The sequence below is a fragment of the Fusarium sambucinum genome, chromosome I (genome assembly GCF_050947815.1).
Source record: "Fusarium sambucinum isolate potato_lamoka chromosome I, whole genome shotgun sequence".
NCBI classification, from domain to species: domain Eukaryota; kingdom Fungi; phylum Ascomycota; class Sordariomycetes; order Hypocreales; family Nectriaceae; genus Fusarium; species Fusarium sambucinum.
Genome location: NC_139294.1, coordinates 5106565 through 5120201, shown reverse-complemented (window position 1 = coordinate 5120201; position 13637 = coordinate 5106565). Strand labels below are relative to the sequence as shown.

Below are 13637 nucleotides of genomic sequence, written 5' to 3'. Positions count from 1 at the left end.
CAAAGAAGCAGTAATCAATGAATCAACTTTAACAATCTTGTTACTACCCATGTCGCCCCGTCGACGAACCCGCAAATCGTTACCTATTTGTGTTTCGCCGAAGGTATCGTGTCAGACGGCTTCCCTGATGTTTGGGGAGTAAAAAAACGGGGAATCGTGGAGAAGACTTGTTTGTCTTGTCAAGAGCAAACCATTCAGAGCCCGTGAAATACTCACTGCTCTGCTAACTAACGAGATAACGGCTGGAGGGAACCGATGGTTCAAGCCTTATGGACCTGGTAGTATCGTCAGGTAGCAGTAGAATGAAACGACCAGGATGGATAGGTGTATGAGGTTAATTGCGAAGACACCCAAACTCTAACGTTAAATTTCCCTACTAGTTCATAGCCTTACAATATTGAAAGCTCCAAAATATGTGTCCAGTCTCCGAAATCTCATAACATGAGGGCCCATCAAATCCCATATCTTACAGCCACTCCGTTCCCTAATCAGCGATCGAGAGTTCGACCACATCACGCTTCAGTTACCCTCGCCAGCCTGAATCGTAAACAGCCCTACGACTTGACTACGGCATTTCTTCCTCTGTGTACTCAACAGAGGCCTCCGAGTCTGGCTGTTCTATCGTCAAGTGGAGCCGCTGGGATCCCAGATGGCGGGATCGTCGTCGTGACCATGACCTAGGGTTTTGCCGCTCACGTTCCTGCCCGGCCAAACGACTTCCACCTTGAACAGCTACAGGAGTAGACTCTCCAGGTGCTTCGGAGGTATGAGGGAAAGACGGTACCATTGGTGAGGGTGTTTCTAGAGGCTCTTGCTCATCATTGCGTGGTTTCTGTGTCACCAGTTCTTCCATCACAACGTCAATGTCGTCATTTTCCATGACACCAGGCATATCCTCTTCAGAATCTTCATCATCGGAAGTTTTACTTCGTGGCTTGCTCTGAGGGATGTCGCGAGGATTGACTTCTGGCAGAGCCGTCGGGTCATTCACGACTCTACGACCAAACAGAGCTCCCAAGCGTTGACGCCAGGTAAAGGTAGGCGTCTCCGCTGACGCGATTCCTATCAACTGTTAGAATAAACCCCAAGGTAACATAGACCGCAACTCACCTCTCTTGATGTAGTTCTCAACATATTTCTTCTGCAGGGGAGTACTGCCGAGGAGGTATTGGGGTGGCCCAGGCGTAAAAGTGCGACGAGACTCTGCCACATCTCCATACGTCACAACAAAATCTTTCCCAAGTCCGGGAATAGTTTGAGTCTCTTTTTCGTATGTGTCTGTCCCTTCTTCTGAGGTAGTCGATAGTGCAGTATCTTCATCCACTTCTTCGTCTATCTCTCGTCTTGTCTTTTGTCTAGTTGACGTAACAGGAGAGACTGAAGGGGTGACAATAGTGGGCAAAAATGGCGGGTTCTCTCGAGTGCCCGCATGAAAATTTCCTGATCTGATTCTCTCCGCTGTCGGTTCGCTCTGAAGATGAAGTGGCCAGCGATCCATGTCCCAGTATCGTGGTGCCTTGGCTTTTCGTCCAGGGTGTGCAAAAGACCACACCGGCTCATGACGACGGGGTAGCTCAACCGTCAGGCCGTCCTCGTTAGTATAACGATCAATACGGCTTGGGAAAATCATGCTCTTGTTTTCATAAGCCTCGCGAATAATTCCTTTTCGAATTTTCTCCCGGTTCGCATAGTCCCAGTCCGTGTCGTAAGCCTCTGGCTCAACCATCTTGATGATATCTTGGTATTCCGGTGTGATCCACTTGCGATCGCCCCTTTTTGGGTTCTTGTCCTTTTTGTTTGGTCGTACATTAGCATCGGAATCCCATAGTCTCACGACGAAATTCAAGAAATCGCGGTTATCTTCTCGCTGATCCAAGGTGAGCTGTCGCCTGTATGTCTCTTGCTTGGCTCGGAGGTCGCGGATAGTCCTCCCAAGTCGAAAGCAAAGGCGGGTGTAGAATCTTTTGGTCTTTCGCATATCTTGCTTAAGAGTGTCATTACCACTGTCAGAAACAAGCTCCGCGAGATCTTCATAGTCGCGAAGATGTTCACTTCTGGGTAGCCCGAATAGGTAATCTCCAGGGTTCTTTGACTCAGGGATACTGATAACCGTCGATATTGTTTCGATATCATCGTTTTCGTGACTGGCCTCAGCATGCTCTATGGGTTCCTGCGGGCTGACTGGGTCCCGCTCTTGTACGAATGCATCCAGGTCCTTGTCTGTGTCGAGCCACCTGACAAGTTGCTCAGGATGAAGATTAGCCTCAGCGCGGAACACTGTTTGTCCATGTAATACGATGACACCTTTTTTCTGGAGTTTAGAAGCTTCATTCCAAGCCTCATCTTCCGAAAATCTCCAACACTTTACTGGGCCATCACAATCCCGGTTGAGTTCTTTCATGAACTCGTCGAAGCCAAGCCTGTAGACGTTCGTCGTGCCTTCTCCATAGAACATGTCCTTGACTCTCTTTTCAAACAGTCTAGAAAGGTGATCGACTTTGACACCCTTGATTCTGGGGTTCACTGTCTTTTTGTTGATAGAATTTTGGCCCAGCAAGCGCAAAAAGTCTTCCTCCTCGGGTCTAATGTGAACCAAGTCTTGGGAACCAGGTACGATATCCTCTTCAGAGAACTCTAGGCCTGTATCTCCCCAGTGTTTGCCTGCCAATCCATCATCCAGGCACTTGGTAACATTTGTCAGGAAACCCCGCGGCGTTCGTTCTTTCTGCAATAATAGACGATCCCGTAGGACTTCACACATTTTCAGGAGTGACACGGCCTTTTTCATTTCATGGTCCAAAAAGTCGTGAACGTAAGGTCCCTTAAAGTTCTTAGGAAGATCCATGATGGGCTCTTTGCGATTTCGCCACAACTTGTGACCATAACATTCTTTGATGGCATGCTCATGCGCCCAGTCTCCCCAGTGCTGTTCTGCTCTCGTGTACCACCTATGCGCTAGAGTGTAGCCAAAGGGATCCCGAGACTCCTTCTGAGGGACCTCGGCAACCTGCATAGTAGGAAGAATAATACCCGCATCTGGTTTTTCTGGAATCTTGGCTTGAGGTAGAATGAGTGTGCGGAAGACGTTGCAGACGGCAAGGTTCTCATCATTGTTCAGAGGGCTCAAGGTCTGTTGAAGAGCCGCACGTCGAGTTCCACGAAGCGTGGCAAACGCCTGAAGTGCCTCAAAGCCAAAAGTCTCTTTGTCATGCTCTGACTTGAAATTGGCTTCGGCTGCTTCGAGGCGCTTGCAGGTGTCCGACATGTTCGAGAAGACGCACTCTTCATAAATCTCATTCTCCAGATTCATCAGTCCCCGATCAGAAGAGACCGATTCAGATGGAACCTCCCAAGTATGAGGGGCATCGGCAGTGTAAAGTTCGATGTACTTCAAAAGTGTTTTTGAAGGCACCTTGTAGTGAACATCAATGGCTGGGCGGATTTTGTTAAGGAGCAGCTTTCTCTCGCCCAAGTCGCCATCATCCGCCCCGTCCGACATCTCAACGGGGTGATCTGTGCCCGGAATAGGCGGTAGCCTCTTACTTTGCTTCGGCCACGCTTTGTCGAAATCGAGGTTCAGCTTGGGCATGCCGTAATGGTATTGCTCAAATATCCAATGCGTGTGAAGCATTTCAATGACTTCATGTAACTCAGCGCCCCATTCCTCGCCTTGCCAATTGTAAAGGAGGTACGAGAAATACTCAGTTAGTTCTGCGAACTTCTGGCTCCAGTCCAAAGTTCGGTCGATGTCCTCGTCTGCGAGAAAGTTCCTGGCTCGATGAAGAAGAACAGTCGGTTGTTCAACCTTCCATCCTTTGTAAGGATAAAGATTGACGTCAGGTTTGGGAGGCTGTGTCGGGTTTTTAGATCGAGTTGTTTTCTGGCTCTGGCTGCGTAGCTCTTCAATTCTGGATCTGGCTCCTTCTTGATTTTTGGAGCTTGTCCGGGTACTGATGACAAAACCTGGTAGCACCGGTGTATTGACAGGAGCATTATTGCCCCCATCACTGCCCGCGGTTTCACCTGACACAACATTGATAGTAGGAATTTCCAACGAGCCGGGCTGGGCGCGTGTCTCGAGTTGAGTCCGATCTACTGTCTGACCCTTCCGGCCTTTCTTCTGGCGAGTTCGAGTCTTCGTAGTAATTGTTTTTGCTAACCTTGCACTTAAAGGACCTAGCACTAGTATGAATATCTGATCTAATCATATCAAGGTAAGAAACATACGATCGGTATTGTCATCACTCGACATGGTCTCGTCGCCGCGCCGAGCCTCCTTCTTCGCACGACGTCGGGATTTGTCCGAACGGTTGGACCGTCTTTTCGGCGAGTCTTTTCTCTCGCTGTCTTCGAGATCTTGAGCACATAGTTAGTACACAGTTTCTACAGACAGGAATAACCATACCATCAAGACGTCCTTGGAGGTTCAGGTGGGGATATCTACTACCAACCAATTCGGCGGCAGCGTGCAAGAATTCAGGCGATTCTCGCATTAGTTCATCTAGCCTTTCTTCTAAAAGTAAGTGCCTGAGGGCAGCACCAAACTCGCGGAAATCCTGGCTCTGCTGGAAGCGTATGTAGGCTTGCTGGGCCTCAGATGGGAGGTCCTCAAATCCAAGGCTGAAGGACATCAAAACTGTTTCTTGTGATTGTCAGCACATTTCTCCAACTAATTTTAACTATTTAGCTCACCCAAAACTTTCTCAATTCTGTCAGAACGACGGCGTCTTCGTGTCCCACCAGAAGCGGCTGGTGTAAACTCTGAGGAGGTACCATAGCTTGGGTTCAATTCAGAAGGTCGCAAAGTGTTATCGTTGTCGGTAGACTCCTCCATTGCGCAGTTCTCCTAGTTATTCTAACAACAGGTGTCTAGTATCAAGGAAAATGGGTACGTGGCTAGAAGCAGTTGTCAAGCGAGGTGTTCAGAGAAGTAGAAGAAGGAGAACACAAGAATGATTGAATAGAAGGGAACAAATGTTGAAATGGGAGAGGGACTTGTGAGTAAATCCATTCATCTGGTTGGTTACGGTTCAAAGAAGACCAACTGAACAAAGAAGTTCATTTACGTACAAACCTCAAGCATGGACATCTTCCAGGATCTCACTCACAATAAGTACAACAAAGGAGTCGGCCATCCCGCTCCGCATTGAGCACAGAGCTCAATCGCTTGAATGAGCCAAAAATACACTTACCACAAAGTGAAAGAAACCAAGCCAAAATCACGTTCCAAATCTCAATGAAGGGCGGGGTTGGCAATCCAACGTTTCTTTGTTCGCCAACAGAACGCCACCGTCCAAGATGGTGGTATTGCCTACTGGCCGACAGGACAAAGAGTGCAAGGAATAACATTGTTAATTCAAGGCTCAGCTTTTATGTGAGACATCGAGTAGAAATTGACTGAGGAAATCAAGTGCAATCTGCTCGTTCAACATTCATCTGAGGACAACAGAGGCCACCACAACCATGGAGAGCAAACGCAGAGCAAACACCGAAAAAAACGCAGAGAATCCTGATTCTCGGCGACAAATCACAAGCGATGCGCCTCGCACTCCCGCGCCCGGCTGGCGTCCGGGACGTGATCCAGCCAATATAGAAATCAACCTTGGACCCAGACGAAGCCAAAGGCTTCGGGCAAGGCAAGACGAACCCTCTAAAGGTGTACCTCAAACAGACGAACGGCCACCTGGGACCAGTTCGGCGGATAGCGAAGCGAATCGACCAGGAGAACAACGGGCGGCAACGCCCGGTTCCTCCGAGATAGCTTCCCATACATCCTCCTCTGGTATTCATGCGATCACTAATAGGGAGCGGCGACCAGTCCCTCCTGGTTGGGAGCCACCACTGGTGATCGGCGCATCACTTGGTACGAATCTCAGCCGCCTGGAGAACGCAGAGCGATCTGTACTGCAGTGGGAAGCCATCATCGCCAACACCCGCAGAAAGCAGCCACTGGCAGACCTGTCGGGCCTTGAAAATCAACGAGATAAGGCCAGACAAGAATTTGAACAAATGGAAGAGTCAGAAGAGAACTTGATGCCTTTGTAAGTTATCTCGATTAGTTGCAGAGAAATGAACTGACTTTACCAGTGACGAGCTCGAATCTACCAAACGGTATCGTATCCGGAAAAGAATAGACCTTCTCACAGCATCACTGGAGCGTCATGAGTGTCCAGCCGGTGACACTAACATCCGTGCAGCAATAAAAGCTTATCAAACCGGGCAAATCAAGTGCTGGGACAGGTGGAGTCTCATTTATGCTGGACAGTTGGCAGATTTCTGTCCCTCGTATGAGTCGTTCACCTTGGATCGAGAAGAGAGACTCGACCGATATCATAGTCAGTACGGCGAAGGCTGGCTGTGGTATGAGCCTCCCCTCGCTCCGAAAGGGAACCACCAGACTGAACAACTCATGGCTGCCACTTGGGCACAGCCTTCTGACGACTCGGGATTGTTGACAGGATACAAGCCCTACAACTGGGAAATATCGATGGGCTTTAAACGCGTAAAGGGCTTCCATGGCCGCTTCAACCAAAGGCTGGGCAAACCTGGCCGTTCAAAGAATGGAAAGGTCTTGTTGTATCAGACGAAACTCAGAGAGATTGGGTCGAACGAGAGGGGTCCCTGTTTTGTCGAGGATGACAACGATGACACAGCACCCCGCGTGTGCTTCAAGATGTTGCTTGACAGTGGGGCCACATATCCCTCTCTGCATGATACCGATCTGAAGTATATCGGTATCGACCGAAAGACATACCCAGCACAGACGCACGTCTCTGTTTCTACTGCGGAAAGTTCAACTGCAGTGGCTAGAGTTTATGAGATGCGCGTTGACGTCTGCCGGTACAATGGAGAGTCACTTGTAGGAGACGACCCCATCTTCCCCAATGAACGTCGGGAGCTGGGCGGTATCGCACCGGTCATGGTCCTGGTCAAATCCACGCCAGATGAGAGTGAGCCGCTGTCAGAGTGGTATGAAGAGGCTTTGGAGAATGGTGAGGACGTCTCGGAGGAAGCAATGGCGAAACGGTACAAAGGGTCTCAGGAATCACGGCTATCTGGTATGCTCCCGTTTCAGGTTTGTTACTTTGCTGGAGCTCCTGGGCAACCGCATTTTTGGTTCGGTGAAGACCGAAGAGACGTTCTTGGGGCAGACCGCATGCCAGGACAGCGACGGTGGGAGCGGCATCTCAAGCCCAAAGGTGTGCAACGTCCGAAAGAAGTTTCCCACTTGGATCGTCCAACAGTCGCCTTTGATCACCAAATGGATGGGCTGAAACTTCTCGATACGGACTTTGCAATAGACTCGAGGGCCAGCGTCTTGATTATTGATGATGCAGCGGGCAAAAGACGAGTGTTGATGAAGACAGGCAAAGATCCGGAAGAAACAGTGCTTCGGAAGAATCCTAAAAGGAAGATTCGAGCTGACCCATCGACGAATGCACAAACACAGAGAAAGAGAACGAAGAAGCAATCGTGATTTGTGTCTTGATAGAGATAGTGCGAGAACTAAATGATTCATTAGTCAATTCAATATGAGAAATGTCAGTTTATACTCCCAGTCTCCCTGAATTATGAGTCTTTTGGGATCAAGCGGTAGACGTGACAGGCTATAGGGTCCAGCCACAAGTGGCTACCTGCCGATCTAGATCTACGACAACGGGGATAACGGTGTTTATTCCCGGTAGCCACGATCTGAATGGGAAAGTCAATGCTTGGCAGGAATTGAAGCACTTGCTTTGACACATTATTCCAAGCCTTGTTTGGTAAACGGTCGTCCTTTGTGATGTACATGTATCTCGGCAAGATACATATGGGGAATCTGCAAGACACCCATACGTAAGTACCTAGCGAAAACAAGGCTCATTAGGTACCTGGTTACACGCAAGGTAATGAATGACCGATCACATGGATCTGGGGATCCAATGACATTTGATGACCGCATAATAAGTTGGTGCCACAGCAACCATGGTGTAGCTCAAGAGGAACATGAGCCAGTATTGGCCAGCCATAATTAACCTTATTTATCATACCAAGAAATCGAGTAACATTTGCAAAGAACAGAACAAAGTCGGCCTGCTAGTATTAGCAGCAATGGTTTTTTTTTGTTTTTGTTTTTTGGCCTAGTACTTACTACTGACTGCAGTCAGCCTCAGGGCTTTCAAAGCTGCCTTACCACACACACATGAGATGGGACTTCGGAAACACTCTGATTTGATAGAAGCGCTTTTGGATGCTGACAGGACCCTGATCCTAGCTTAGTAGTAACCAGTAGTGATTACACTACGCACTGCAAAAATTGTTTAAGGGTTTAATGAACGATGCAAGTCAATACTAAATTGCAACCGAAAAAAACACACTTGCTGTTGACCCATTTACATGATCCTGTCTTGGTTTATTATAGGTCTCGTTTAAGTGAGTGTTGCGTTGCAATCCTCCACAGCTTCAGCTTCTTCCCTTCCCTTCCCTTCCATTACCTGCATAAACTCCACTCTGTACTCCATTGGAGTGAGCCTCCATCCCATCCCTTCCTTCCATTCAGCCCCCCATCCCAGTGACCTACTTACTCTTGTCTGTTCTACTATTCTTTTGGGCCAGCCTCATCCATCTGTTTTTCAGCTACATGCGAAATCCTTTGCACTTTTAATTAACCGACCTGCTTCTTCCGGCTGTCTGGTCAGACTCAATCTGTACCTACTTTAACCCCTCTTTCATTTCGAACGTCATCATGGTCATGGTTTCGCCATTCTCGACAGCACAACGTCTTTGAAACTTGACTCTCCAACGCATTGCATTTATCCATACCTATTTGCGCACTTGAAATATTGACCAAAACACTGTCACTGGCCCCCACTGTCTTGGCAACGTTGACGCACTGCTCCAAAAACAACCCGCACGCTGGGAATAGTGCAGCTGCAGGGCAACTAGAGTAACACGGATAACCGTGCTTTAGTGGGAGTTGGAGCCTAGGACAGGGCCTAACACGAACACCCGCTGCCGTATTTCGCTGCTCTGGGCTTGTCCCCATACCTAAGCTTTCCCCCATCATAACCACCTACACTACACCCGATTGCAATACACTACTGTCAACAACGCTTGGATTCATGAACACCACTACATCGCCCATTTCTCGACATTTGCGTGCAATTCTGGCATCAAAAACGCTCTACGAACCCCGGCTCTGGCGTAGCCCGACGCTTTCGTCGCCTTTGGGGCTCAGCCAGCCGCCCCCTCCGTTGCCGCTCCCACTTCATCGCCGTCATCTCCCCCACTCGACACCATCGCTCTAGGTACCGACTGCACTGTACCTCAATCAGGACGCTCGGCTCTACAGTACTTCGCAAAGTAAAAGCACAATCATGGCAGCTCCTGCGAGTGTGAGGGTCTCGGGGCCCCCAAATAGTAGCTTTCTCGTGGGCTATCCTGGTATTTCAGCGACTCTGGTGCGTCAATCTCAGCTCTTATTTGCTTACGCCTCACTTACCTTCAGTGCGCCCAACTCCATTATGCTGACATTACGGGTTTCTATAGCCGCGCATCGAAGGGAAAGTCGAAATACGCCCTGGCCAGGGCTTTTCTATGCCCGTACCCGTCTCTCTCGTCCGAATATGTCTGCAGCGCCGAGAAACGATACATCCTGATGCCGACAGCATTGCGAAACGACATTTAGGCGCTCCTCGCCGCGAAACGACGGACCTGGTCGGCAAGGAGCAGCTCCTCTTTCGATGTTCCTCTGGAAAAGAGGCCGAGAGAATTATCGCTATGGATTTGCCCTTCGTTCTCTTTATACCTTATGGCCGTGGTGGCGAGGAGTCAAATCGACGGATTCCCCCTGCGTCCCTTCAGCTACCTAGTCGAACCGCCGAAACATACTACGAGCTCGTCGTCACGGTCCAACAAGGTCACAGCAATCAGTACAAATATACTTTCCCGATACCGTTACAACGCTATGATACCCTTTCAACATTCGGCATGTACAACAAGCCCGAATCCAAGCTTGTCACCAATGACAATATCGTACACCTCGGCATCAACCTACCACGATGGAGCTACGGGCCTAGTGACCCTATTACAGTATATATCAAATTATCGCCCAACCTTGACTGGCTAAGTAAAGCCAAGCGCGTGACAATTGACAAGATCACTTTGACTGTTGAGGAGGAAATCACATATAATCCCGAAGGCGATGAGCCCTCAAAGAAGATCAACAAGATCTCAAGACAAGTGCAAGTGGTTAAGACGAAAATGCCAGAGGCCGGATACGCTACCAACGTTGGACTGGTGTTCCCTTCTAAAGATTTACGGGATCCGGATGGCGTTGTTAAACGAGGCAAACCTCAATTCCCTCTTTATGAAGTTACGTCTTTTACTACGACTTCGACGCTCTACAAAATCGAATTCTACTTGGTTATCAAGGTACGACTCACACCATCGCTGCGTGTCATTCGCGCTAACGTCTCCAGGTAAATCTAAGTGGTGCTCGAGATGTCACGATACGCCAGCCAATTGTTATCTGTCCACTCGATCAACAAGCCTGTAAGGAGGAAATGGATGCCATTGAACAAGCCGCAAAAGACGCCTCCCATGTCGACCCCAACAACCCAATGCTCCCGGCGCCGACTGTTATCCTCGCTAACGACCGCGATTCGCTACGAGCATTAGGTCTATGTATGGTGGGAGGGCAGAAAAAACCATTCATTGAGTGACGAGCAGAAAGATCCAGATGTGGTTTTCAAGCAACTTTTTGTCATCATTGCGCCGCGCTCATTCTACGGTAATACATGCTGCTCCCGAAGTCGCGTCGGGAGAAACTCCCATACCAGGATGTAGCGTGAGAGTACTCCGGAATACGATTTGGTCACATTGTGAAGGTGCATGGGCCTGAAGAGAATGGAACTGAATCGCTCGAAGTTACCCCTCTAGTTGAAGTATACCCAGGGGTGTTTGCATTTTGGGAGACGGCGAAGACAGGATAGGGCTTTTGTAATAACGGGCATAGTTCACGGCGTTCCGGGGGTAAGGTAAAGGAAGGGCACAGGCAGTAGGCAAGTGCATGATCGATATGTTCAACATGTAGTGTCGTGATGAAAGAAAGAGAGAAATATATCGATGAGCTATTGATCAATTTCTTAGGTATCGGTAACAAACTTTTATGATTATTGGTGGCAGCAATTTCTGGATATATGTCTTCCCAGGCAAAACACAAAAATAAAATATGAAGAAGCCATTCTCAAATGTAAGATATAGAAACCTCGAACGGCCGGTCAAAAGGTGATCAAAAAGTTGAATTGAATCGCTTTGTGCTAACTGGAGGGTTCGAACCTCCGCGGTTTCCCACTGCGGGTTTGGTTTCTGATGAGAACCTAAACACAGCGCCTTAACCACTCGGCCAAGTTAGCGATGTTGATTCGTTGTTGAGGATATTCATCCAATCTTGGTATCTATTCACTAAATCACTGCGGGGTAAGAAATATCAAGCTCAAAGCTTCACTAAGAAAATTATCTTTCAACATCAATTCTCGCCAATAACCTCGAATATGCCCAGCTGTCCCAGCCGCCGTACAGAATAAACCAAGCCGAAATAACACAATTTGAATTCCGCAAAAGTCGCGATACCCAACATTTTCAATAATGGCTTTTGACGACGACGATAATCCCCATGCCTTAGCACAACCAGCTGGGGGTGCCAACGGAGCTGCGACAGAAGATGCCGATGAGGACGCGCCCGACTACAAGCTGTTCCTGTCCATGTTCGACAAGCATGGCGTCTCAAGTAAAGCTATTCGCAAGGGCGAGAAGGATTTTGAGTCGCATGGCACCCGTGCGCAGGACGGTCTTCTCGAGGCGAGTCGTCAGGTCATGGATAATGTGCTTGGTTACACGAGGATCCATCGCGAAGATGCTTGGGTTCGAGGGTGGTGTTTCCCGGACTGGTGGGCTGAGATGGAGCAAGCTGGTGAGAAAGAGGGGCTCTGGCTGCGCGACAGAGTTGTCATGGTTGAGCATGAGCGCGGCACTTGGCAGAAGGACATCGGAAGAGCGATACCAGGCAAGATTGAGCGTCTGGGCACGGGGCGACTTTGGTTATTACCGGAAGAGGCCATTTATCTTGTTGAGAGGGGGACCATGGATCTGTGGTGGCCCAATCGACAGTTGGAAGACATCCTCCCTAATGCCGATGGTAAAATCAAGCCGGGCATGGGACCTGATGACTACGATGTCGGGCTTCCTCTGAGTCTCGAAGCAGCATACTCACTTTTTATCGGCAACGAAGACGAAAGAGGCAAGCTCACCTTGCCTCAATATCAGGTCTACTCGCACCTGAAGCGCGCAGGCTTCTACGTTCTTCGCGCGCCCCCTTATGAAGCACACACACCAACACCTCAGTCCAAGACGCTATGGCAATGGATGTTTTCTTTCTTCGGCTCAGAGACACAGACAACAAAACGAATTGCGTCTGGACCACTTGTTCAGCCAGGACTATACCGCGCGTACAGGCCTATCTACGACCAGCTTGCACTGCTCCCCAGGCACAAGCCACTACCTTCACCTCCAGTGGTCCATCCTCCCGAGGATCCGTACAGAGTCTTCTTCCACGTATGGAAATCAGGCGGCCCTCCCTTCTCCAAGAAGACCCCGCCGCCGCCCAACTTCCGCATCGCAGTTGTCGATGCCGGCGACACATGTGTGCCTACACTCGAGGAGATCGAGGCGCTTCTAGAATCAACACCTCACGATCCACCCAACGAGAGCTGGGGTGGTCCTGGCCGAATGTACCAGCGATTAAAGCACGGTCACCGCAACGTCCTGGTTGCGATTGTGGATCGCGGTCTTGTGAACTTTATGAGATTTGGTGAGGGGGCGTTTGGAGAGGAGAGACTGTTTGAGAGGTTTGACAATAGGGGCGGGCAGAGGGGCGGCAAGAAAACGGGCCGTGGTGGAGGCAGGGGACGAGGTAGGGGCAGAGGTCGTGGTCGTGGACGAGGACGATGATGTGTCAGATAGACGATGCGGGAATCACTACTCTGTACTATAGTATGAATGATGATTGACGTTAGCAGATGTTTGAGTAGATTATATGTGTGTTTCCGGGGAAGTGGATCATGCAGCTGCGCTGAAGTATGTTGTGTTTGATGTTGAGGTATAGTCACAGTGGTCTGGTTGGCTTACAAAGTTTGCTGCGTCGGCCAACTACATAGGTTATCTATATGATACAGGTAGCTATCTTGAATCATTGTCCTGTACCATGATACCAAGAAGAATGTTCCAGCAATCCAGTACCGAAGTACCGAAGTACCTCACCACTGCAATGAAAGCTGTGATCGGGCATAGCAGGGCTTCATTCAAAAACTACTGCCTAAAAAGACTTAGTGGTAACGTGTAGTCTGAACATTGGACTACACTGTTCTCTACACTAACGAGGCAAAAGTTACTGGTGAATACCGAATGGTTCACATGTTTCGAGTCCAACCAGTCGCAACTATGTGCTACCCGGGACACGTTCCACGAACAAGACAACCAACACAACTCAACCGGATGCAGTTGATACAGTCAAACATTCGGGCCACAAATACTTTTGGGGGAAATAATTTCATCAATTTTGCTCCTGCGACTGAAAGTTTGCATGTTTGTTCTATCAA

At 49.1% G+C, this 13637-nt stretch overlaps 4 protein-coding genes across 4 annotated transcripts; 3 read left to right on the top strand and 1 right to left on the bottom strand.

The window, feature by feature from the left end:
• Positions 1 to 565: 565 nt before the first annotated feature.
• FSST1_004350 (uncharacterized protein) lies at positions 566 to 4834 on the bottom strand (the record flags this gene model as incomplete). The annotated part of the gene is made up of 5 exons (XM_083230516.1): positions 566 to 1062; positions 1111 to 4176; positions 4228 to 4356; positions 4406 to 4642; positions 4693 to 4834. 5 exons carry the CDS (start codon positions 4832 to 4834, stop codon positions 566 to 568), a joined length of 4071 nt encoding a protein of 1356 aa, XP_083087780.1.
• Positions 4835 to 5463: 629 nt separating this feature from the next.
• On the top strand, positions 5464 to 7477 carry FSST1_004349 (uncharacterized protein; the record flags this gene model as incomplete). The annotated part of the gene is made up of 2 exons (XM_083230515.1): positions 5464 to 6041; positions 6088 to 7477. The coding sequence occupies 2 exons, from the start codon at positions 5464 to 5466 to the stop codon at positions 7475 to 7477; spliced, it is 1968 nt and encodes a 655-aa protein (XP_083087779.1).
• Positions 7478 to 9356: 1879 nt separating this feature from the next.
• FSST1_004348 (or S-antigen, C-terminal domain-containing protein) lies at positions 9357 to 10703 on the top strand (the record flags this gene model as incomplete). Its single annotated transcript, XM_083230514.1, has 3 exons — positions 9357 to 9440; positions 9529 to 10413; positions 10461 to 10703. The coding sequence occupies 3 exons, from the start codon at positions 9357 to 9359 to the stop codon at positions 10701 to 10703; spliced, it is 1212 nt and encodes a 403-aa protein (XP_083087778.1).
• Positions 10704 to 11628: 925 nt separating this feature from the next.
• On the top strand, positions 11629 to 12990 carry FSST1_004347 (tRNA splicing endonuclease subunit SEN54; the record flags this gene model as incomplete). Its single annotated transcript, XM_083230513.1, has 1 exon — positions 11629 to 12990. The coding sequence occupies one exon, from the start codon at positions 11629 to 11631 to the stop codon at positions 12988 to 12990; it is 1362 nt and encodes a 453-aa protein (XP_083087777.1).
• Between the last annotated feature and the right edge of the window lie 647 nt (positions 12991 to 13637).